General features: G+C 39.7%; 2 protein-coding genes across 2 annotated transcripts in view; both read left to right on the forward strand.

Moving 5' to 3' along the window:
* On the forward strand, positions 1-25,991 carry SLC45A2 (solute carrier family 45 member 2). Its single transcript, XM_053448140.1, has 7 exons — positions 1-478; positions 2,872-3,048; positions 8,690-9,006; positions 12,779-12,922; positions 15,124-15,247; positions 17,664-17,869; positions 25,753-25,991. Exons 1-7 carry the CDS (start codon positions 40-42, stop codon positions 25,975-25,977), a joined length of 1,632 nt encoding a protein of 543 aa, XP_053304115.1. The 5' UTR covers positions 1-39; the 3' UTR covers positions 25,978-25,991.
* C1QTNF3 (C1q and TNF related 3) overlaps positions 1-26,830 on the forward strand; it is a 278,698-nt gene that overhangs the window by 116,031 nt on the left and 135,837 nt on the right. The gene's annotated exons all lie outside the window — the stretch shown is intronic.

A 26,830-nucleotide genomic window follows, 5' to 3' on the forward strand; every position in this document is an offset into this window, starting at 1 on the left:
GCAGTAACTACAAGAGGTCCACCGGTCTGTTCTGTCAAAATGACCTTATCTACAGAAGTGGAGCCTTTGACTCCACCGGCCCACATTACCAGCATGTATATTCCTCCCAAAGACATGGACTACGGCGACAGCCTCGAACAGATGAATGGAGGTATTTTCAAGTCGGTGGAACCTCAAAGAAGGTCCACTGGCAGGCTGATTATGCATAGCATGGCTATGTTTGGGAGAGAGTTCTGCTATGCGGTAGAGGCTGCATTTGTGACTCCTGTGTTACTTAGCGTGGGCTTGCCCAAAAGCTTGTATAGTCTTGTTTGGCTTATTAGCCCCATCTTGGGTTTCGTTCTCCAGCCAGTGGTAGGATCTGCCAGTGATCACTGTCGGTCTCGCTGGGGGAGGCGTAGGCCATATATCCTTGCTTTGGGGATCCTGATGGTGTTGGGCATGACGCTCTACCTCAATGGAGACACCGCAGTTACTGGTAAGGAGTCTATATTTTTATTACAAAAAAATAATAACACTGTTACTTACACATAAGGTGGTAAACTGCAATGCCCTGCATGATTCCAAGTACCCTCGCCTTCTATAGTTTAGGAAATGTCTGCTTGTGCACAGGTGAACCAGTCAATATGGCTATGGAACTAATCAACTCCCATGAGTTTAACCATAGATATTTCTTTGAAGTCCGGTTGAAGATATCTTTTATAATAGCATATCCAAGCAGCTTCTCACACCAGGCTTCTGATGGTGGCATTTGTATAGCTTCTATTGAGTATACTTGTTAATATGTAACGGTATTACTTATGGAATTTAACATAATACAACATTTGTTAAAAAGGTCAAGACAGATCTGCTTATGATGCTTATCACGATTTTGATCTGAAATAACTACTTATAAAAAAAATGTTAATGTAATCAGTTATTGCTAAAATCTGAACTGAAATCCAGAGCGCTTTTGACAAAATCTCATTTTAAGATGTCTTAAGTATCACCTGTTGCAAACACATATGAATTATACAGGATCAGCCAGGCCCTTCATTACACGTAATCAGTGAGTTAAACCTACGCATGGTCTGCCAAATCCCACTTTAGTAAATAAACCCCACTGAATGTGAATTTCTTGCCTGGTACTGGTCATTAGCCTGTGAAAATCACCCGTCACAAATGACAGGGGTTCTAAATCCCACCAGGACATCAGATGATGGTTGTTGGGTTTTCCTACTAGTATTTTAGTACATACGGGGATTTCCTTAAGAGTTTCTGAATATCCTTCCAGATTCTAAGGTGCCTCTTTAATTACCTGACCCGAGGATATACCGAAAACCTGAACTGTTGAGTGGATTTCAATACTGGAATTGGGGACTCCAAACTACTCAATGGCTTTGAAAACCAGTTGGCTGTCTATTGATTTATATAGGGTCGTCATATCCTGCAATAAGGAACAATGGCCAAACAGATCTTAATGAGAACTTAATGAGTAGTGTATAACCTAACATTCCGGACTTACGGAAACAAAATGTTAGCAGGGACCTGCTCTATCAAGTTACAATAACACAAGTGTTATTGTTGCCCTGGTGCGTTCAGGGGTTAATATTTCAGAGCATTTCATAATATGGCATGGCTAACATAACTCTAGGGGTTAACTGTGTAACAAAGAAATAATGTAATGGCTGAATAATTTTAATCTAAAAAACAGGGCCCCTCGGGTACCCAGGGGTTAAACACGACCTCGCGCTGTCAATCACTTGCAAACCACTTTGTCAGCTTTAATTCCCACTCACAGATATTACTGCGCTGACTGCTGGGCTTGTTTTCATCCAACACTCGAGGGGATTCGGTAGGAAGACAGCAATAAAGTACTTTGATTTGTATTTATTGCATCATATGAACCCGGCTCAAGTATTACCCCCGTGTTTTTCAAATACACAGTACCCTTAAAACAACCGGGATGCCCCGCTTCCAGGGGCAGAAACCCCACGGCAAACTGGAGTAACTTTTTGGGGATCTTTGGGGTTTATTCACTAAATGGTGAGTTGTAGTTTTAACTCACTCAGCATTCGTTCTAAGGGGCAAGTTTCTCCAGCAAAATGCTGAGCTGGTCCTGCATGATGCATCTCAAAGGAGGAAGTCATCGCAATAATTTAAATATACATAATACAGGGTCAGCCAAACGTCTCTTGCAGCAGAAGCTCACTGGGGTTTGGACCTTCGTAATGAATATGAAAGTCAAGGAGCTGAGCATAACTCTCCTGACGACTCTCCACTTAGCGAATGGATACCTTTTGTGTTTTTTTGGTGGTTTTGTCACGCTTAAATAGGCCTTTTGGGATGATGGGATATTTTTTAACTAAACAATGACATGTATTTCTGAAGACGAATTTCTATACGTTATAAATCTTGCAGGGGAAACCTTTAAAAAGGCCCTTTGTGACCATTAATGCTTGCTGTTTCAAAAACAATACACTATACGTCACACTGCACACTATACATCCGATAGCTTTGTTACAGACATTATTTGTATCGAAGGAATATCTATAAAGTAACCTTTTAGTCTAAACCACTAAAAAAATATGATCTCTGAGCTCAAAAATGTTAAAACAATTAATTGTTCATTTTTAGCTTTCTTTAGTTCTTTTATTTTGACACTTTTGGAATCCAGGCTCCTCTGACTGGCTAATAAATGGTTAATACAAGGATTGCTAGAGATGCTTTTTATTAAACACGGAGATCCCCAGAACCCTATGCTATTTCTCCTTCTGTCTCCATGTGATGTTCATTTCATATTCCAAAATTTCCTTTTTTTTTTCCATTTTTTTTTATTATTTTGTACTTTAAAAAAAAAATAAAAAATATTTATTTTTGTTTATTTTACAGCAATCTTTAAAAATACACCCGAGAAAAAAACATGGGCGATCGTTATTACAATGCTGGGAGTGGTGGCGTTTGATTTTGCTGCAGACTTCATCGACGGGCCGATTAAAGCGTATTTATTTGATGTGTGTTCGCATCAGGACAAGGAGAGGGGGCTCCATTATCACGCTCTCTTCACGGGTGAGTCTGTGTTTAACGTCCTTCTAATAATGAAGTCCTGATGAAACGCTGCAAGATGTAATCCTATTCATGGAGTCTTGAATGGAATGAGTTGTAGTCGCGTGACCAGGTCACACGTACTTTCACTACCATCAACTCGTGATTATGGCAGAAGAAAAGAGAAGTGTGTTTGCTTTTTATGAAAATCTTTATCTACCATCTACTTATATTTAATGATTTTGGTGAAATTATATATACTACAAATCAAGATAAAGAGCACATTTGATACCTTTTGTTGTCTAACTTAAGTGTAATAGATTGCAAGCTTTTGAGACTACCTAGTTCCTCTTTCAGACCAATCATGCTAGGTGATTTCAGGTGCCCAAATTGGTGGCCGTTGGGAGCGAGGTTAGAAGTGGGTCTGGGGCAGTAATTTGGACTTATTTGAGTACCTTGTTTTACATTGAGGCAGAATGCCTGTAACTTGACTACATATCCCAGCACAATTAGCTTTGGTGCGCCTCAAGGACCCTATGGGCGCTATAATTGGGATCTGAGCTGGCTCGTTGGTTGATCCGGGGAGATCTAACGGGCCCATGATCCCCATTGGTCGCCAAAGGAGGTCAGCAGGACTATGCCCAAAAAGTGTGACTGTCCCATGAAAAACAGAACACTATCTCTCAAGCTAGATCAGCTACGGAAAGTTACTATGTAGAGTGGTTGATCTTGCCTGGCAGGGTACAGAAAATGGTATATGCTCTAAGGTATTGTCGTGTATAAAAGAGGCAAGAGGAAAATATAATTGTGCTTTATTATAAGTCAGTGGTTAGACCACACCTTGAATATGCAATACAGGTCTGGGCAAATTAAATATTATTAATAATAATAATATCATAATAATAGTTAATAATAAAAAACCTCATTGAACTTAAGAAGTGGGCTACAAAATCAACTATGGGAATTAAACACTCCCTGTGAAGAAAGGCAAGAAGGTTTCATTTGTTCAAAAACATGCATTTGAAAAAAAACATATACAGGGATGATAAAAGCTCTCTGATGACCTGACTGTACAAACAACAAGAGGTCGTCCTTTTCGGGACGTTTTTACCTAAAGGAGTAAGAACAATAAACGTGGATTTTACTGCCCACTTACCCTTTGAAAGCTGGGTCAGGGCACATTTTTCCCCCCTAGTTTTTGCTAGTGTTCACATCCTATCACATGGTAAAATTGTACAGATTTTTTTTATGCCCTTATTTCCCCACGAATGCCAAACCAAGTGGTAAAAGTCAATCAGGGGCAACATGTTTTGGGGGAGGGCAGCTGTGACATCATAATGTCAGATCCCTGCATGGTAGCAGGAATTAGGCTGTTTTACCAGCATCCCAGACAGCTGATCTCACAGCCGTCTACTCCTTTTGTTCTCAGTTTTCGAGAAGCTACTGGTCGGTCTCGTTTAAGAGGAAATCCAGCACATTTAACATTAAATGCAGTCTACGTCTTTAACAAAAATCGTGGTTTGGTTGAATGGAAACACAGAATTTGATGGCAAAAAATAATCATTTGGCCCATCAGTCCCTGGTCTCCTCATTTATTCAGACCATATTTGTATCCCATGCATGTTTAAATTCCCTTACCACATTACCCCCTACCACTTCTTCTGTAAGGCTGTTCCACTTATCAACCAACTTTTCAGTGAAGTAAAAAAAATGAGCCAGAAAGATGGTTGCCGGCTGCCTCAGGAGCCAGTTGGGCAGCTGTCGGTACTCTCCACTGGGGGCCAGCATAGCTTCAAGAAATAGTGTGATAGTAAGTTACATTACCGTTGGCAGTTTACGGAAATTTGTTCCGGAACAGGAATTAGAGCCAATACAAGCACTGAACCCGAAAAGACATATCCTCTAACGCCGCATTGCAAAACAAATGATAATCTGGTTGAATGCCGTCACAAACCTAAAGGAGCTTAACTGAGTAAAGAGAGATACTTGGCAAGATTCAAAGGGGCAAGTTTAAGGGAGATCTCGATTCTTCGCTTGACTTTTAAAGCAGGCGTAGTAAAGATGTTGTTTGTTGTACTCTTTGATGTCAAGTCAGCCAACTTGTTCCTTAAAATCCACTTCACGCCCTTTAACACATCCAGAGTACTTTCATGTACCATACAAAAAGCATGTGTTTTATAATTTATATGCCTTTCAGCCTCCCTTTATTTGTATTTTTTATACGTGTGTGTGTGTGTGTGTGTGTGTGTGTGTGTGTATATATATATATATGTATATGTGTGTGTGTGTGATTATATATATATATATATATATATATATATATATATATATATATATATATATATATATAAAAATTGGAACCTGAGGAAAAACATTTTTTTTATATAAAACACTGTGACCATTTTTACTTAAATGTACACTATATGACCCAAAGAATGGGGACACCCCATCTATTTGACTCCCATTAACCCTTTTACACCCCCTTCACGAAGGAGCTAGCAGATGTCCTCCATTTAAGATGGAAATGGGGCTCTGCTAATCTTCTTATCTGCGGTATCAGTGACTGCAAGGACGTCATGTGGACCTCAAATATGTTTGTATGTTGTTCCTCATGTGCCTCTTTTCTAGAGTAAATAAATGTAGCATGGCTAAACGTGCTTAATCGCTTAATTCCCCCATTCCCTTTAGTCATTATGTAGCTTTTTTATCTTTGTACGCCAAGTCTTTATGAATTTGTGTATCCCAAATAAGGCCTAAATAACGATTTATATAGAGGCATAATCACATTCTCTGATCAAATTAGCTTCTACTTGGCATTCCCTATGGTTACTCAACGGGGAGTCCGCTAGTAACCGCCAAATCTTTCGCACTGAATTGAGAATTGTTTTGTGGATTTAACTACGATCAAAGCGTTCCATTGTGTTAATGTCACAATCTGATGGTAATGATTCATCCTGGACTCCTGCTTGAATAGTAAACTCCGGGTCGGTAAGTAAATCCTCAATGTTTAGTGATAGTTGGTTATATTTGGTTTGGTAATTCAAATATTAAATGGGTGGTACATCCTAGTAGGATTTTTTTTATTATTATTTATTTATTTTATACCGGCGTCGGTATGTAACGGCGTAAGATGCGTCTGCACTTACATCGTTAATCGGCCTTACAGGGACAGGGCTGATTTAAAATCCCCAGTCTGGCCCTGTACATGGACATACCGTATTTGCTCGATTATAAGACGAGGTTTTTTTCAGAGCAAATGCTCTGAAAAATACCCCTCGTCTTATAATCGGGGTCGTCTTCTAATCAGACCTCAAATAGAGGTCTGATTAGGAGACTAAGATCCAGATCCCCCGCACCGCTGCAGGGGACCTGGATCCTCCTGTCGTTGCCCCCCCTCCCAATTTAACGCCCCCCCCCACACACACACTTACCGGTGCTTCCGGAGGTGAAGTTGGCAGCGGGGGTTTGTATGCGTCCGTCGCAAATACCTTCCCCGGCTGTCAGAGATCAGAGTTCCCCGCACCAGTGCGGGGAACTCTGATCTCTGACAGCCGGGGAAGGTATTTGCGACGGACGCATACAAACCCCCGCTGCCAACTCCACCTCCTTCCGGCTGCCGCGGAATGAGACGTCAACCCGCTGCCCCGGCAATACAGCAGGAAATTGGAAGCACCGGTAAGTAAGTAAGTGTGTGTGTGTGTGTGTGTAGGGCATTTCTGGAATGCCTTATACCCCTATATGCCACTCTGGCACTTAGGGGGTTAAAAGGCATATTATGGGGCAGAGTGGCATATAGGGAGGTATAAGGCATTTCAGGAGGCAGAGTGGCGTCAAGGGGGCATTTAATAGTGCACTCTGCCTCCTGAAATGCCTTATACCTCCCTATATGCCACTCTGCCCCATAATATGCCTTTTAACCCCCTAAATGCCAGAGTGGCATATAGGGGTATAAGGCATTTCTGGAGGCAGAGTGCTCTATATAATGCCTTTTAACTCCCTTAATGCCACTCTGCCTCCTGGAATGCCTTATACCTCCCTATATGCCACTCTGCCCCATAATATGCATTTTAACCCCCTAAATGCCAGAATGGGATATAGGGGTATAAGGCATTTCTGGAGGCAGAGTGGCACATAGGGGGTCAAAAGGCATACCATGGGGCACAGTGGCATATAGAGGGTTAAAAGGCATATCATGGGCCACAGTGCCATATTGGAGTGGCAAGCCTGGGGGCAGATGTGCGTAACTGGGGGACAGGTTGGAAAATACAAGAAATAAAAACAAAAAAAAATATTTTTCTCAATCATAGCTTTTATTAAAAAAAATAGTTTACATGAATTAACATTTACTGGTAAAACTTTTTTCCTTTAGGGTCGTCTTATATTCAGGCTTTTTCTTTTTTTCCTAAGTTAATATTCAGATTTTGGGGGGTCGTCTTATAATCAGGGTCGTCTTATAATCGCGCAAATACGGTACATTAAAAAGAGGCGTGTAACCAGATACGTGCCTGTCGTAGTACACAAAACACGACATCATGAAAGATATAAAAAGCATCGTATGATGTATAAACTACAGTCCTTATATCAAGGCAGATTAAGATCTGACTGGAACATGATGTTCTAAAGAAGTTTTTCTTCATTAATTTTCTGCTTTAATGCTAGACCGTAGCATACAATGCATATTATTAAACGTACCAAGTTTCACAGTGGAAAATAAGAAATCATAAGAAACTTGCTCACATGGAATAGAACATCATTATACACGGTGTCTGTTCTCGATAAGAGTACTGAACACTTCATGCGTAAATGTATAATTAAATTATGTGGATTGGTAATAATAAATATATATATATATATATATATATATATATATATATATATATATATATATATATATATATATATATATATTGCTCCCAATAACAGCTTGTGATCTTGATGATTGTAAGCTCCTTGGGGCAGGGCCCTCATTACCTTGTTTTTATCAAAATTCTTATGTCCTGTTTACTCATTGTACAGCACTTTAGAATATGATGGTGCTATATATATCAATACATGATAATAGTAATAAAAATCTTGTATTCGCATGTGTTCGGACCCCATGTTATCAACCGACGATGTTCCTACGACTGCTTACAAACATGGTACTTGTGAGTCAGAGATTACATTAGCTGCTTAATACAAATAACTCTACTATGGAACCAGACTGTCTGACTTTGATGTCCTACCTGCACATATAATATATTTTTAAGATTTTCTGAATACTCTCTTCTGTACCAGCAGATCTATGGTGGAAACTATGCAACCTTTATTGTTACTATTGACTAAAAAAAATACTTTTGAGGAACAGTAACACAGGTGCGTTATACTAGACTTCATGTCATTAACATGGAAATATTGTGAGGCTGGGAACTCTTAAACCCCATTATGGTTCAGTAATACACGTTTCGGTAACATCACTCCAACTCCAACTGTTTTCCTAAAGGATTCTGAGAGACCATAACTCCTGTTTTTCTTGCATTCGCACTGGAGTGTAAGTGTAAAAAAATATATATATTTAAAAGACAAACGTTTTATTCCCATTTTCTTTTGGTATAACGGTGATTGTTTCATAACCAAATGTTTTTAGGTTCTCAAGACTAAAATGTACTATCTGTTCTTTGTCCAGGTCTAGGAGGAGCGTTGGGTTACCTCACAGGTGCTATCGACTGGGGATCCACAATACTAGCAAAACTCATGGGTTCAGAATTCCAGGTCATGTTCTTCTTCGCGTCGTCTATTTTCCTCCTCCTCCTCGTGGTCCATTTGTTCAGTATTCCTGAAATTCCCTTGGAGGATAATCAAGTGGAAACACATCTCTTGCTAAAACACGACCAACTAAAACTATATGGCTCAACGGATACAGCCCAAAATGGCCACTTGAAAACGAAAGAAAAGGAAGCATCATCTGAAGGATATGACATGGCAGAGGACGCAGAAGTACAGGTATAATTAAATTATATGGATTGGTAATGCTTCTTGCTGAATACCTGGATTATTTATCTGAGCAATATGTTATCAAGCACGTTGCATTTGAAGTAAAATTTTTATTTTGGTAGTTTGTGATGCTTCCTAATAATCCGTGCCAGCAAGTTCTGTTGGTCCTAAAGCCACTGCAGGTGTTTCCCCCTCAAAGAAAACCTTAATTTAAATATAATTCCAACCAGGACAGATACGGGGATCCACTGCGTATCTTTTCTCCTGCAAAAGTACTTCTTCAATAGGTAGCCTAGCATTGTACATTAGAGTCACAAATCCTACTATGTACCCTTTTATTTTACTTATGTTATTATAGTTATAACATTATACTGACATTTGTATTATTTGGCCGTCATGAGGTCCTACTTTGTCTTGTATCCCTGTAGCCCTTGAACACACTTATCTTAAGGAAATGTCTCCTATTTCTATAGTACACAACTTGCTGTCAATGTGACCTTCCACCGCTTGACGCGGCCTACCTTCACTCAACATGACACTAATTAAAGAGTCGGGTATTCCCATGCTTTTGAAATTCATTTAAGGCTTAATTATAATTGTGATAATTAGGTAATTAAAGTCCGGTTGTTAGATTCTGACATATCATTATCTGCTGGATTGGTTTCTGCATTAACAATGAAATCTGCACGGCATTTCCTGGACTTTGAACTTTTATATTCAAATGATGGATTTAGAATGTTCCCATCAATTTACTAATCGTAATAATCATTCCTCGGATAGAGGATATTTTTTGCAGAGTTAACCGGTATAAAGGCTGCCAATTATACGATGTAAAGATGCCCCACACCGTTATGTTTCTCTGTTTCAAAGACTGGTCTAGTCCCCAAAATTGTTTAACTTGTAATGGAGTCTGTAGACTTCAGAGTATTCTGCTGTATACATATTCAGGCATTCTTAGGTTATTTGCTCTTGATATGTCATGATATTTATAAATAGAATCCTCAGCCTTTAATACGTTCTGTTGTGGAAGAGAACTGCCACTTTGGATGTTGTCTATATTGATGTAGGCAAAAGTCCATGGCATCATTGCACGCTTTCTTGTTCACAGATCTGCTCTATATTTTGGTTGGACACTGGCCTAGGCATGAGTCAAGGCAGCACCCCAGCTTCCCCCCAAAAGACTTGGCTGAGTAGCTGTCCTTACGAGTCAGCTAGACCCAGACTTCCGTAATGGGACCTCTTATAATGATGGTGTCTGCCGAAGCTGGTCACATTCTGCTCGTTTTTGCTCTAGCTGCTGTAAGACTTCAAACCTTACTTGCCACTTTTTGTTAACCTCTGCCACCTCTGCTGGATGGATTTGTTCGTTATCCACCTAACTAAACAAGCCCTGAGCTCTAATGTTGGCTACGTGTGTTTAGTAGTTTGCAGAGCAGATGACAAATCTTCTTCTGGATTCACATTATTTTCAAAACAAAAAGAAAAATGTATGGTTATTTTGTGCAAACTTCATTCAAACACTGGTGACCCATCATGGGCTATGTTATATACTTGCAACCTTTGGTGGTGACTCTCTGTAGGAGTTAATGTTGGCCCTATATGTACAATGCCCCGATCTGGACAGTTTGACTTTTATGTAATGAGTGTAGGTTATCCCTTTCCATCCTTTAAGGAGGTCTTGGAGACTAACTCTCTTCATTGGACTAAAGTCTGCTTTTCAATCTGCATTCATCATTTGGGTCACCTTTTAGGGTCACCTGTGCTGTTCACTTAGCAAACTATGGATATACACTGATCAGTCAAATGACATTTTGACCACCCTTCTAATATTGTGTAAGTCCCCCTTTTCCTGCCGAAACAGCCCTGACCTATTCGAGGCATGGTCTCCAGTAGACCTCTGAAGGTGTGCTGTGGTATCCGGCACCAAGACATTAGCAGCAGATCCTTTAAGTCCTGTAAGTTGCAAGGTGAGGCCTCCATGGGTCGGACTTGTATGCCCAGCACAACCCACAGATGCATGATTGGATTGAGATCTAGGGAATTTGGAGGACAAGTCAACACATTGAACTCGTTGTGTTCCTCAAACCATTCCTGAACCATTTTTGCTTTGTGGCAGGGTGCATTATCCTGCTGACAGAGGCCATCAGTGAATACCGTCCCTGAAAGGGTGTTCATAGTCTGCAACAATGCTTAGGTAGGTCCTATTTATCAAAGTAACATCCACATGTATGGCAGGACCCAAGGTTTCCCAGCAGAATATTGCCCAAAGCATTACACTGCCTCTGCCAGGTTGCCTTCTTCCCATAGTGCATCCCGGTGGCGCGTGTTCTCCAGGTAAGCGCCGCACCCAGTCATCCACGTGATGTAAAAGAAAACGTGATTCATCAGACCAGGCCACCTTCTTCCATTGCTCCATGGTCCAGTTCTTATGCTCACGTGCCCATTATAGGTGCTTTCGTAAGTGGACAGGGGTGGCGTGGGCGCCATGACTGGTCTGCGGCTACATGACCCCATACACAACAAACTGCGACACTATGTGTGTTCTGACACTTTTCCATCTGAACCAGCGTTAACTTTTTCAGCAATTGGTAGCTCACCCCCCCCCATGTGCATCAATGAGCCTTGGCCATCCATGATCCTGTTGTCGGTTCACCACTTTTCCTTTCTTGATCACTTTTGATAGGTACTGACCACTGCAGACAGGGAACTGCCCCCCCCGATTACTTCTATTTGCTTATTTTTCACATTTTTCAGATTATCCAACTAATTTTAATATTGGACAAATGCAACATGAGTACACACAAAATGCTCCTTTTAAATGATCATTTATTGAAGGTAAAGATTTGATCAAAACCTATAGCACTCATGTGAAAAAGTAATCCCCCCCCCCCAACTGATAACTGATGTTGTTCCAAGGGGAACGCATACAATCAAACGTTTGTGGAAACTGTCAATGAGTCTTTTACATCGCTGCGGAGGAATTTTGGCCCATTTTCCTTGGCAAACCAATTGGAGGGTTTTCATGCATGAACTGCCTTTTTAAGGTCACACCACAGCATCTGATCAAGTCGGAACTTTCTCTGCCGCTCCAAAACCTTCATTATGTTTCTTTTGAGGCACTTAGAGGCTTGTGTGCTCTCGATCATTGTCTCGCTGCATGACCCAACTGTGCTTGAGCTTTAGGTCACTCACTGATGGGCGGATATTCTCCTTCTGGTAAAGAGGAGAATTCATGGTTCCGTCAATTGTGGCATCTGAACTGCCCTCAGGTCCTCTTGATATAATCATCTTACATCTGGCATAAGGCTAATACAGCAATAACATGTCTTGTCCACAGGAATATTATCTCAAAAGTCTTGGGGATCATCAAATGTAAGACAAGCCTTTTTGTGGAATTTTGAACACTGACCTTAACTGAGGCAAGTGAGGCTTGCAGTTCCTTACGTGTTAGTCGGGGTTCCTTGTGACCTCCTGGATGAGTCCGAGTTTTCTCCATTTGTATATAATGGCTCTCATTGAAGCCTTTGAAATGGCTTTGTAACCCTTTCCAGACTGATAGATGTCAATTAATTTTATTCTGATCTGTTCTTGAATTTCATCATGTGCTGCTTTATTACCTCACTTTGCGATATATGTATTCTCATCCTGTTAATAATAATGAAAGTTATGAACTGACCTGTTCCTAATTTGCTGCCTCGCGTGAATCCTATACAAATGTATCAAATGCCTTCGAAGTAAATACTAATAACTGTACTATTTCTCTGGGTTGTTTTTTTTTTAGGTGCAGAAACGAATGACTCTTAAATCATTGGTACATGCTCTATTAACTATGCCATCTCATTACCGCTACCTGTGTGTCAGTCACCTGATCGGATGGACAGCTTTCTTATGCAACATGTTGTTCTTCACAGACTTCATGGGGCAGGTAATATCTCTGCTCATTAAATCTCATACTTTACAAATCAACCAAAAAATAACATTTTCAAACCTTCTTTATGTGTGTGTGTAAAATAGAATAATGGATATAGTCATTATAAGCCCAAGAAAGGATGGAGTACCATAATTATGATGATAAATGCAACTTTTATGCATGCACCAAGTTTTGGAACACGTTTATAAATTGTTCTCCGCACATTGTCTTTATGTATTTGACTTCAGCAGGGAGATTAAATTGATACAGCCCAACCATTTATTTCCCTAGTCTTTGCATACGATTTCTTCTCGTTACATTACGCCTTTTAGCTGATCTGAAGCGGTAAACCTGAAGTCTGCAAACTGTGAAAATGGGGCAAATCTCATTATTAATCTGTTATGTGCTTCTCAATTACGTCTATTACCTAGAGATCACGTTTCCAGGAATAATGGTTAAAGCTTTTTTTTTTTAAAGTAATGATGTAACAAGCTGCTATTGAAATAGGGACTGCGGCATTCCGGTCTCCACGGAATCTCACCGACAACAATATGGAACACAAACAACGGGAAGGCAGGAGATCTCCACGGGGGCCGGCGAGCGAAGGTACAAACTCCTCAATATGCAAAAATATTTGTTTATTGCAGGTTTATGATCCACCGCATAGCATACAGTGTTTTATGGTTATTTTAGCTAGGTTTTCTTTTAAAAGTTAATTTTTTTTTGTTTTCTCTTATCTACATTGCTTGGGATCACCTGTGAACACTTGGATGGGTCATGTTACACCACAGGTGGATTATTGGTGGATTTTTCGTGCATATGCGTATTTGCAAAATCTACTGGCACGTGCCTATGAATAAGCGCTAAGTTTAAGGTGAAAAAAGAAAAAAAGTTTAAAAAGAGAAGATAACCTAGCTAAAGATTACCATAAAACACTGTAAAGGCTACTGAAAATATATTCATGTAATGTACTATTGTTTTATGCTATGCGGTGGATCATAAACCTGCAATAAACAAATATTTTTGCATATTGAGGAGTTTGTACCTTTTTATTTGTCGGCTCCCACAGAGATCTCCTGCCTTCCTATTGTTTGTGTTCCGTATTCTGCATGGATGCCAGCACTCTAACGGTTTTTTTCTGTACTGGTAATAAGCATGTAATCAGTGACTGATATGCACTGACAGGTAAAGGGAATACTCTGATGAGGAGGTGCATTTAATGTTGAATTTTAAACATTCTGTTGAAAATGGTACCACAACGCCACCTCCTCTGGCAATTTAATCAAAAAACATGACATCAGCATACAAGGGAACCTGGTGGATTTTCCAGGGTGGTTCTGGTATCTCATTGTTTCATGTTCCATGGACAGTGTCTTTAGGGGTCGGTTGGAATAGTTCTGCCGGACCCGCCACCTGCCCCATGCTAAACCCGAAATCCCACAGAACTGCCCTCTTCTTGCCCCTGTATGAAGTCAAGGAATGCATAGGAAAGGGTTTCATTAACTTGTCATTCAACAATCTTTTATGTTCTTAAAAATATTTGTATATTAATAATTGCAGTAGAAAATGTATGTATTAAAATGATTTTAACTATAATTGTTACTATTCTTTTTAAGCAGGCGATGGCATCTGTGTCAAAAGGCTATTGCCTGAGGATGCCTTTTTTATCTTATTAATATTATACTACATAACAAGGTTTATAAAATTCACAATGGTGCAAATGAAAGACATTAAAATGACATTAAAAAATGAGGGTATATGGGTAAAGTATACAACTAAATTGGAAGGGTCAAGAGTAATGCATCCAATCGCTAGCACTTTTGTAAGGTTTGGAAAAGATCTGTTCTGTTTCCTGTATGCATATCCGACAGTCCATGCGACCTGAAAAATAATCAGAAATATAATAAACTAAAATTAAAAAATGTTAAGGGAAAATCAGGGATAGTCCCTAGGAGTGAACAAAAATTTTTTTTTAACATGTATGTGGTTTATTACTCCTAGTCCGCCACAACAAATAATTTAATGTTACCTCCACCCTGAAAAATCCATTTATATAACTGATCATAATGCAAAAAGTCATTTTTTTATATTTTGTATGTGTTGTTTCTCCACCCAAATAAATCATAAAGGTCTATCAGTTTGTAAAGTAGTTTTTTGTGCTTTTTGCCTGTTATTGTAAGTACAATTAATTTATCCCCCCCCATGTACCCCTATAGATTGTTTACCATGGAAACCCATATGCACCACATAACTCCCAGGCGTACCTGATCTATGAGAGGGGAGTGGAAATTGGATGCTGGGGCATGTGTATTAATGCAATCTCTTCTTCTCTGTATTCATGTGAGTATCTCAACTGTTCTGATTTCTAGTCCTACGTGCCATTACCTGTACTCGTAAAATACATACAATATGCTAATGCGCTGAATATGCCTCAATCAGAACGTTACAGCTTTCTGTTAGCATTTATTCAATTGTTTCCAGATTCCATACTAGTTTTTAGAGGTGGAATATTTAGGTTTTACAATCCCAGTGAAGATCAATCCTTTCGGCATGTAGGCCTCTGCCATGCCACCAAATTTTATAAAATTTTATAAAATTTTGCAAAGCCTCCAAGTATCAGTCTTTTTAGGTTATTGTGTAATTGTCCCTGTTTAGGGGGACAGTCCTTTTTTGGGGCCGCAGTCATTCTGTCCCCCCCCCCGATGTCCCTCTTTTCTCTGAGATCATGATGCTTGCTGGGTATCTATAGAAGCAATAGAAAATATGTTTATAAATTAAACTACTGAAATAAAATAGATTTTTCATCTAGAATTAGCTTTGTGATCAATTACCTAACTTAAAAAGCTTTCACGAAGCTCCATCCCCTAGCCATGTCATACCCCCAAAAACAAATGTATCCTCTTTTGGCCAAATGTTGGGAAATACGTTGATGTACATGTTGGTGACCGACAGAATAGGGCTGTCAATATCCAGCCTGTGGGGCAACTATAGCCATGCATGGTTCAAAACACACTTGGAAGGCGAGTAACACTATGCACTCCAGGCCCGTCCACCACGTGAAATCTAGAAGAAGTGGCCTAAATCTTTTAATCGCAGCAGGAGATGAGGTAATTGCCTAACTGCTCCCTTGCAAACACTCCACTGTCTAGCAAAAGACCCCAAGCCGCTGACCTGGTCATCCCATGTCAATTCTTGTGGGTTTTGGGAAAAAGTTCCTTACGAACTCCATGTTTCTAGTGGTGCTTCAGGTGGCAAAGTAGAGAGGCTTGGTGGCCTCAAAGACGTTCCATCCACTTCCGCATATCCTCTGCCCATTTTGACTCATAATCAGGGGCGTAACTAGAAACCTCAGGGCCCCGGTGCGAGAATCTGTTAAGGCCCCCCCCAACCCATCTATCCCTTTCTCACGATCTACCATCTCCCTCCCTACCCCCCCTTCTCACGATCTACCCACTCCCTCCCTACCCCCCCTTTGTAGGTCACTTACCGTCAACTCCTGTGTTGGGAGCGTGAGGCGTTTGTCTCGGGTGCCGGTGCTCAGCAGTGAAGCGCCGGCACCCGAGACAAATGCCTCACGCTCCCAACACTGCACTGTGGGCAGCGCTGAGGCAGGTGGTGGCGGCTGCTGCGGCAGCGGGGAGCGGAGGCATCCTGGATTTCTGTCAGGGGGGCCCAAGAGTTGCCGAGCGGTCGTTTTCAGCAACCGCTCGGCACCCCTTGGGCCCCCCTGACTGGCAGAACTCCAGGGCCCGGTCGCAGTCGCGACTCCTGCGACCCCGGTAGTTCCGCCACTGCTCATAATTTTTGATCTGTCCCCCAAGAGTAGTAAAATTCTACGTTGATCTGATGTGAAGAATTGACATTTCTCGGGTGGAATTTCTCATACCGTGGCCAAAACTTCATCTATCATATGTGTTTCATTTGTAGAAAGAAAATTCCATAACGCGCACAAGCTCCAAAGTGCTGACATTTAAAATCACTTTTTTTTTTTGTCAGAAATGGTAGGGATTATCAGAAATTATTCCCTACATATGCAGTGTATTCTGCCAGACCATTCGGAAGATTTATACTCTGAAATTGCCTGGCCAAGACTTTTAAGAGAGAATGAAAGCAATTTATTTCCCCAGTCTAATGAAAACCATATTCAACAAACGGGGGAAATTGCTGGGAAAGTGATAAAAAAAAAAAATCTATAATTGAAAACAAGAATTTTCAGTAAAAACCAACAACACCCAGTATTTGATTTTTAGGTAATAGGCGTATGTTAGGGTAACCCTAGATCGATGCCCTATTTGCAATCAGAAAAAGATTAGTATTCTTTGGCACAATGACAGTTGGGACCTGACCCAAAGGAGGAAAAATGTTACCACAAGAGGTCATAATCTAAAACTAGAGGGTCAGAGATTTAGATGTAATGTAAGAAAGCTTTATTTTACTAAGAGAGTGATGGATAAGTGGAACCGCCTACCAACAAAAGTGGTATAGGCTAATAAAGTGAGGCAAATTTAACCCCTTCTTTACTGTGTGTGTTTTGTGCATTTTTACATTGTTTCATGCCATCATTTTCATGGAACGTCTTGAATGTTTGAAGGGGTTAAACATGGATGGGATAGGCATAAATATATCCTTCAGATGTGGACTGGTTAAGGAAAAAACAAATGACCAGCCGAATGTTTCTTTTATGGTGTCAAATGCTATGACTGATACACGTAACAAATGTATGATTCTGATTTGATTTTCCTGTTGTGTATTCCAGACCTCCAGAAGGCGCTTTTGCCGTACATTGGATTGAAAGGTCTATATTTTGTGGGGTACCTCCTGTTTGGATTGGGGACGGGATTTATTGGCTTATTTCCCTACGTTTACTCCACGCTGGTTTTGTGCTCGCTTTTCGGAGTGATGTCAAGCACGTTGTACACTGTTCCTTTTAATCTGATAGCGGAGTATCACAGAGAAGAGGAGGTGAGTTTTATGTATTGAAACCCCGACCAGCCATTTGGCACGCTAGGCAAATGCCAGGTGGGCCGCTGGCCAAAAGATGCACGTACTCACCCACCCAATCTACCACACCAGAGGCAGATTGGGTGCTACAGTCATCCGCTGGATATGACCAGCCGCACGCACACATCAGGCCGCTTATAACATGAGGCGCCCTCTGACCATAAAGTGCCGGGGGCCGCCCTGTGAAACCTGTATGTGTAAAGTAGGATCTGATTTACCAACAGACTCCACCAGTCTCAGATTCCGGTTAGGATCTGGCAAGGGGAGAGTTAATAATTATTGGATTTACAGTTTCAATTTATACATTCTAGAGCAAACACGGGACTTTCTGAATAAATACATTTTACTAGCAAACAAAATTGTATAGAAAGCCCGAGGAGGGATCACAGACGGGGTAGAGAAGCTCTTTCAGACTACAAATACTATTTCAATTTTGTACATTATGTCAATATCCCCAATGTGATGAAATATGTCATTTTAACAATAAAACCTCAGGTTCCGAGCTGCCATGGGGATCTTACTGCCCGCCGTCCAGCATCTGTACAGTGTTTTATTTTAAAACTATTTAAGTGGGTATATTATGTTTTATATAAAAAATATAATCATGCTAATATAATACAAAAGTACTAAAGGCAGATCTGCCCTATTCTGATGTTCCTACATTTACTGTTTTGTACACCAAATAAACCTAACCATAGGCTCTTAACGTGTGTGTGCGTATATGTATGTTATATTATAATTATTTCTCCTGTTATGCTGTATTGCCAGTATTAAGTTGTTTATTACTGTTGATTGGTTTCTGAAACCTTTGAGGAGAACTTTGGGACAGAGTATTGCTTAAGTTATTTTAAACCAAATGTATCTAAGTTTTCCTCCTCCCCTACTGTATTATGTACTTGGATTTACTTACTTACACTGTGGAGCTCCCATTAAAATCATTGCGCGTTTAACTTGTTGAGCAGCAGCCAACTTGCATTGATTTTAATGAAAATGTTGCATACTTGAGAATTCTAACTGCTTTGATAGAAGCTGATAGGGAAAGAGGGACATGGAATACTTGAATGCAATAAATATGCACTTAAAATGTAAAATACTAGACTTGGGCGCCGGCCAACTCTTCGTGTTCTTCTTCGTGGGGAAAATAATCTTCATATTCTGCGTATATTCGCCCGTTCCTGTCTTCAGTTCAGGCGAACATTCATGTACATTCTTTGTGTTTTTTTTCTTTGTGTTTTTTTTTTTTTTTTTTTTTGTAGAAGGGGTTAATACACGGTTAACGCGGTACGCACTACACAGCAGCTTTTAAAGGTCCATACGAGCAACTCTATTGGTCGCTGGCAGGGGCCTCCTCTGCCATCAACCAGTGAAGTGCATAAGGTCCATAAGAGTGACTCAAAAGAGTCGCTCGCACTAACCTATGGATTTCTGCTCCCGTTAACCCCTGTGATGCTGTGTAGATTAGATAGGCTAGATGAGGAAGGAACTCGGGAGATTAGTAGATTAACGAAGACGAACTTAAAGAGTCTTCGTGTACGTTTTGCCACCGCCATGTTCGTTTTCTTCGGTATTCGGGCTGAACAACGAAAACGCACCCTTCGTGTTCGCCCGAATACGAATGCACAAATCTATAAAATACTGTGCTTCTGCTGGAAGACTTAACCAGGTGTTTACTACATTTTCGGTAAATTGTGTAATAATTGGTGCCAATTAGGCAACTGTAGCTGTATACGTGGGAGGAACTCAGCGATAAGTGGATGAAAAATGGATCCAGATGAGCTGCCTCTCTAGTCTGCTGCCATCTGGTGGCGAAAACCTATTTGCCAGTGCTATAATCTTTTATATTATTATTAATTATTACTTTTTGTTTTAATATAGTGTCCTCATATCCCACAGTGCTTTACAATGGGATATGAAAAGGAAGACAGAATAGCTTGAATCTCTTATGTCAAATGTTGAATTTCTGTGTTTCGTGTTGATGATGGTATCACATTGCTGTAAAATAATAAATTAGCAGCATTTATGTCTATTTGTCTATGCAGGTGCACATAATTCAAAATATTCCATGAGAACCTTGTTTTATATCAAAACCACCCAAACTAAATGATTATGGCATATGCCTATACAATCCAGGCCCTGACATATTGTGGATGGTGCAAAATGCTGCTAGTTCATTGGCTTGTAGGCACAATGAACAATTCTTCATATTTTCCTTTTTTATTTTATATATATTTATGTACAGATATGGGAGAAAAGTGTATTATACCTCTAATATTTCAACGACAAATGTAATAAGAGGTTTATACAATATGGAACTATACATTGTTTTATATACAGATTTAACTTATCAAGGCTGATCTATGCGTCTGTTGGACTAAATTTGTATTGTAGGACCTTTCAAGATCGCATTACATTTTTTTCCATTACTTTGTCCTTTTTTGTTTGGATTATTTTTATTGTCCGGAGTACGGTTGGTTAGCGATTGATCTTTTGTCTAGGTTTCTATGTACAGCCTTGACCATTTTTTTTTACTCCAGAGGAAAAATAGATATTGTGTTATAATGGATTACATGGAATGAGTGGGTGAGGTGCAGGGGAGGCAATGTCCATTCTAGACCTTCCTGTTTTCTTTTCTCCTCTCCAAACAGCTGTAGTATAAATGTAATTTACGAAGTACCATTGAGTCTGAGTACAAAGCCAGATCATGATGGCGTAGCTGGCAACAGACCCAAATTTGCAGGGACAGTTATGACAACCGCAGGTTTACCATCAAAGAATGCATACTACATTAAAACAAAAAAGTACTTTATTTTTTTACAGCCTTTTTAGGAGAATAATGCATCTCCAGAACTACAGTGCAATACCCCTATCCATGGTCTAGTTTTCACGCCACAGATTGGCTGTTTAGAGCAGCCAATAAGGACAGGAAAGCACTGCCATTGAAATTAGTGGAGGCGCTTTATGTTCATGCTCAGGGGGACCACGTGAAATCTCAGTTATCATTATACATTAAGTGTAGACACTCCCTGGGCATGCCCAATTTTTTCTGTGTTTAAGAAAAATGGATATAGTCAAAAGAAAAAAATAGTGTTTTGGCAAAACCGATACATTTTGTCGGGTCAACGTTAGACTGCGTGACTCTACATCTTTTTTCCTGTTTTTAACTTTGGCTAACTGCCGAAATTGGGAATTGCAAATATGAAAGAGAGGAGCAGAGTTACCAGAAGATGCAGGGTTGATGAGTTGTAGACAGGGTTCAACTGTGTGTGTATATGAGCATGAATGTCTATGTATAAGGGTGTGTGAGCATGAATGTCTGTGTATAAGGGGGGTGTGAGCATGTATGTCTATCTATAGGTGTGTGATAGTAAGTGTATGCACCAGAGTGTATGGTGGAGGGGGCAAGGGGCAAAGATGGCACTGTGGGACATGCCGCTTGGTGAAGTTGGGGCCATGGTAAAAATATCTCCATTCTGGCTACTTTAAAGTCAGGTACCATCTTCATACATATTTCCCCTTTTCTGATTGTGAGCTTTCATCAAACTGGAGTTGCTTTGAAGTATTACAGTGTCTTTAATTGAGAATTCCATTTATTCTTTCTTTGGTGAGCAATGAAAATAATCCATCACACTTTGCATTTCCTTCCCCCATTTAATCAACGGGAATTGACAATATTTTGCACATACTATTTCTCTAAAAATGTTTTATTAATCAGTCTCGCTGTGAAGGAAAATCAATCCTAATGGTAAGCAGACTGCATCCCTGTAGCCAGGCAATTGCTAGAAGCCTGGGAAGCATGAACGACGGCACATTTTTGCTACTTCAGACCAAATCTATTGTACTTAATCCAAGGGATTAACGGGTAATGTAATTAGCCTCCTAGGTAAAAGCCCCAGGGGTTCTCGTATGAGGTTGTCCAGCCTCTGTTAAAACCTTTAAGAATTAACGTGTTTCAGTTATGTGGCAGCAGCCGCACATTATTTATTTCTTTCAACGTACTAACCAAGAGGCCCACATAGATACTTATCTGAAAGGGAACTTTTCTTACTTTTTAAATCCCTTTATCTAGCCTGGGTCATATTCCATGGAGGTAAGAAAGAAAAACAAACATTTTCCAGCTCCCTGGTATAATAACCGGACATCTGAGGCGCTATGCCAGGATATCTGAGTGTAGTTTGCTATATAGGAAGAAGGATTAGCAGAATAAGGTACTGTTGTCGCAGGTCCCTGGTGAGACCTTATTAGAGTCTAGTGTGATGGAAGTTATGTTTAGTTTACATGCAGCTCTATAGTTCACTTCTGTTGCCCTTGTTTCCTTTTTGGGTTTAGGTTCCTGTCTGTATTATTATTTATTCTTTTATATATTCCAAGGCACTGTACAACGGTTAAACAGGACATAACAGGTAATATATATTATTTTAGAGAGGTACTAGGGAAGGGAAGCTAAGGAATATGAGAGGAAGGAAGCCAAGTCATAAGTTCGTAGGCGTCCTTAAAGAAGTGGGTCTTGAGTGATTTTGTTTGAGGGACTGAAGGCAGGGGAAAGGCACATAAGGCCGGGGACGCCATTCCAGAGGATCGGGGAAACCCTTGAGAAATCTGGTAAGCATGCATGAGAGATAGAAAACGGAGATCATTGGATGAGCGGGGAGACCGGTTAGGAGTGTAATTAGAGATGAGTGAGGAGATGTAAGTAGGGGAACTGCTGTGAAAGTAAGAGTCAGGATTTTGAATTGAATCCTGAAGTGTACAGGTAACCAGTGAAGAGACTGACAGAGGGGAGAGGGATTAGTAAACCAGACAAAGATAAGTGTGGCAGCAGCGTTCATGGAGGATTGTAGAGGAATGAGATGGGTATGAGGGAGACCAGCTAGGAGAGGGTTACAATGGTCAAGATGGGTGATAATGAGGACATTGACAAGAGCCTTACTGGCAGTTCTTTTGAGACAGACCTTTGAGGGGTTAAACCGCTGTTTAGGAGTGGGCAGGAGACTGGAAGTGTTGGTGCACCACCAAACTCCAGCTAAGTGATCATCTGCTCGTATGAACTTACCCCCCAGCGTTTATTGGATGTGATTAGACAAAGTCGCATAGGATCCTGGATCTTGTATACTAAATCCTTCATTTCTGATTTAAATTGATTGTTGTTCTTCTGACGCTTCAAAGAAGGTTCTGTTTGTTTCACTTACTAAGAATGTACGCAGCTCCATGTCTTATGTGGAGCCCCTTTTTGTGAGTTAAAACATTTATTTTATTATTTATTTTTTTACCTTATGCTATGTTTTTGTTTGGCATTTAATGAAGACCACTAGTGAAGCATTTTCCCACTTCTGTAAGTGCTGATTTCCATTAAGCACCAATGTGTGTTTCATGGGTTTGAGGGTTTACTTTTTTTTCTGTATTTGTTGTTTTGGTCTTTGCACCCTATTATTTCACTCTAGCAGCATATATCCACTTTGTTCTATAGGCCACCTCTTATCACTTTTGTTGTTTACTTATTCAACTAAGCCAGAAAATAGTACCTGGTATTAGTTGATAATTACTCAGACTTCTGGGAAATTGAACTGCTTCCTTACTTACTGTACTATTCACTGATATTACAGTTAGGAGGTGCAAGGCACAGTTTGCCAACCGGATAAAGTTATCACATTATGGCCAACCATGATCTCTGATAATGGAACTCAGTTTGCAAGCTTACAGCTTTTTCACCACATCAAACATAGGGCAAAGTGATTGTTAAGACCCATGGAAGGCTGTCTTACATTGGAGGAACATTCCACCCGATGGCATGGATAGTCTGGCACAGAGACTGATGAAAGGAGAATAAAGATAAAGACCTCCTTACCAGTACTCAACAAGCTACCTGAACCTTCTGTGTTATATTGTTTTCTGGAACACCATGTAAGAGGCATATTTACAAGGCACGATATGACATGTCCACTAGGCGTGTTAGATATTCGTTTGTCTTAAATATCTAAACTATTCCAAAAAGCAATCAAGACCACAGCTTCTAAGTCTTCTTAAATAGGTTTATGTGGTAGAACGAAGTAGTATACATACAGTACTGAATGAAGACAGGTGGTGGTCGTAGGTACTGTAGGCTCTGTATTCTTGATGAGATAAAGGAAAAAGAGACCTTGCCCTTTACATTCACAGTTGGGGTATAAGTTCTTACTATATATGGGCAATATACGAATTTTAGGAATCTTATTGGACCAGTCATGGGATACACTGACACTCCACAGAAGACCCTCAAATAGCTACGTCACGTGATTGAGAACACATGTTCCCAACACTCGAGTTGCATTCAGGCCTTATGTGTGCATATGTACAGGAAAGAATAAAGGCACGAAAATGATTTCTTACAAAACCGCTGTATTTGCAGCGTGCCCACATATATTTGTACAGTAGATCACGTTTGAAGAATAGAAACTTTTGGAATGCAACGCCTTCATATATGTTGGTCCAATGAACAGAATTCTAACTGTCTTTTTTCCCACCATACCTTCCACCACTGGATCTCAGGTAACTGTACATAGAATATATATATAACATAGATTATGTCATGGGTAGCTCAAGTTCCTCACCTGTCAGTAGAACATAGTAGTCTCTAAAGTCTACCTTGGCATTATGAGATGTCATGATCTATGCGTCTTATTGCCAGCAACGATCTTGGTTCTCATGAAACTTGGGCTTTTTTTTCAGTATTGTGATTGTTTTAACATAAGAATGATTAAATTTCCGTTCGGTGGAATGTAAATTTCCTATTGCTAACCTGGTATTTCATAATGAAATAATGAATTAATAATACAGTGATGTTATTGATAATATCCAGGCAGAAGCATTTTAATTAACAAAAGTCCAACAAATTACTTAATATGCAGAATTGAATTATTAGAATTAACAGAAATGTTGACATACTGGTACAGAAGAAGAGGCACACTGCTCTTCTGAGCTTACCAACAAGATATATAATGAGTTAATTTAATATTTATCATCCTTTTGTTTTTTCAAGTCTAATAATCAGTTTTTTTCTTCACAATGCAATACATTCTAGTGCCCTGTTACATTTCTAGAATAAAGCAAATTGATGCTGCTTATGACGAAGCTGGAGAAATCAATTATCCAGGTTAACCATTGCGTTCAAGGCACAGAATTGTTTTATTTTGATTTTTGTTTTGTATTTTATAGCTTGTTTAACACTATCGAGTTTGTAATTAGATGAAAGAACTAGATTTCTATGTGGGCAAATACGGTACACTGAGCTGATTCTTTATGACCGTGCTAAATAAGTCTGTTCCTCCATAGACTTTCATTAGTAAGCGTGTCTGTCTGGGCGATTAAGACTGATACATTCTATATTTGAGCACAGGCAGTATGATGAAGAGTTACGGTGGTTATTTAGTAGATTGGGCTAAGATAACAGAGCTACAACACATACACACGTCTAGTATGCAGCTGTCTGAAATTCTTGTTTCAAGTCAAAAACTATAATTATTTTAAAAAGAAAACTATTTTAATCTGTTTTTGATAACACATTGGGGTTAACAAATGGAGTAAAGTGCTGCCAGCTCAATGGGACATGTATACATATTTACTATAAGCCATCCCTAATTTGTAGCAGCATCTGTGAAGAGCCAGGTATGGTCTTATTCTGACGGTGGGGGGACACGGATCATAATCTCACCTCTTTGTTTAGTACGACTTAACGTCTTAAAGGATACACCCAAGTGTACGAGGGAATACCCTGGCCAATGGAGACATATGAAACATTTTGGTTGCATGATCTTACGCTTTACCAAATAAATAATGATGAAGACCCCTCTATCTGCTCTTTTGTTTTACAGTTTCATGCAGAGCTGCATGGGAAGAAGTCCAGGGACAGCCGAGGGAAAGGAATAGACTGTGCTGCCCTGACCAGCATGGTCCAGCTGGCTCAGATTATTGTGGGAGTTGGCCTTGGACTACTTGTCAGTGTTGCTGGAAGTGTTGTTGTGGTGGTCATCTCTGCATCGGCTGTGTCATTGATTGGTTGCTGTTTTGTTGCTCTATTTGTCCGATACGTGCATTAAAAAAAAAAAAATAACTGCTTTGGTGCTGACTTTTTTTTTTTCATCTAGAATTTTTTTCTTAGATAAATAGACCAGAAGTCACCACTCTATTATTCCGTGGTAAATATACTGATATAACTCTTTAAATTCAGCATTATATCTTGCCAGCACAGACCATGCTATGGTTCCATGTAAAGCTGAACCCAGTAAGTGCCTGACTCTTCTTGGCTTGCTTCAAGGTCTTCACATGGTTTGAATATCATGTGGTTTGAATATCAACTATCAAGTTAAACAACTTTTCACTCGATCACAAATTAGTAAAATGTCATCCTTTTTTTCATGAATTGGTGGTTGAGTGGCATATGATATAGATGTTTAGCCTTGGGGAAGTTAGTAATTAGGAGTATTAATATAGAATGCCGTACATTATTCTGTATTTCTGATGATACAATAATGAACAAATCCAAAAACTACTAGTTCCCAACCAGTAAAATGCATGTACTTTGTCAATATCCAATATTCTCAATATTTAATGATATAAAACATTTAGTAACTATACAGTTTTCAGAGTTTTGGATCCTATGAAGAAAATTATAGAGGCTGATGGAAACCTATCGGTGCTAACTGGTAACTTTCAATCGTTATCAGTAGTAAAATTACCCAAGCGTCCTTACTTTGGCTCCATGTATGATAAATTAATCAGATAAACCTTTTTAACCCCTTCATGACAAAGCCCGTACATGTATGTTTTTAATGGGTTTAAGGACTTAAACACTATTTTCCAAACAATTAACAGAGTGAAAAACATTTAAAACGGTTTTTTTTTTTTTTAACATTACCTTAAACTCCTTGATCTTCAAAGGTTAATATCAAA

Source organism: Spea bombifrons, chromosome 1, assembly GCF_027358695.1.
Source record: "Spea bombifrons isolate aSpeBom1 chromosome 1, aSpeBom1.2.pri, whole genome shotgun sequence".
Taxonomy (NCBI): domain Eukaryota; kingdom Metazoa; phylum Chordata; class Amphibia; order Anura; family Pelobatidae; genus Spea; species Spea bombifrons.

What these genes read in the sequence shown, in the direction of transcription:
- SLC45A2 (XM_053448140.1), top strand. Translation starts at nt 40, where the DNA reads ATGACCTTATCTACAGAAGTGGAGCCTTTGACTCCACCGGCCCACATT. An exon ending in TTATCACGCTCTCTTCACGG is followed by an intron (nt 3,049 to 8,689) that starts GTGAGTCTGTGT and finishes TTCTTTGTCCAG; the next exon opens with GTCTAGGAGGAGCGTTGGGT. An exon ending in CAGAGGACGCAGAAGTACAG is followed by an intron (nt 9,007 to 12,778) that starts GTATAATTAAAT and finishes TTTTTTTTTTAG; the next exon opens with GTGCAGAAACGAATGACTCT.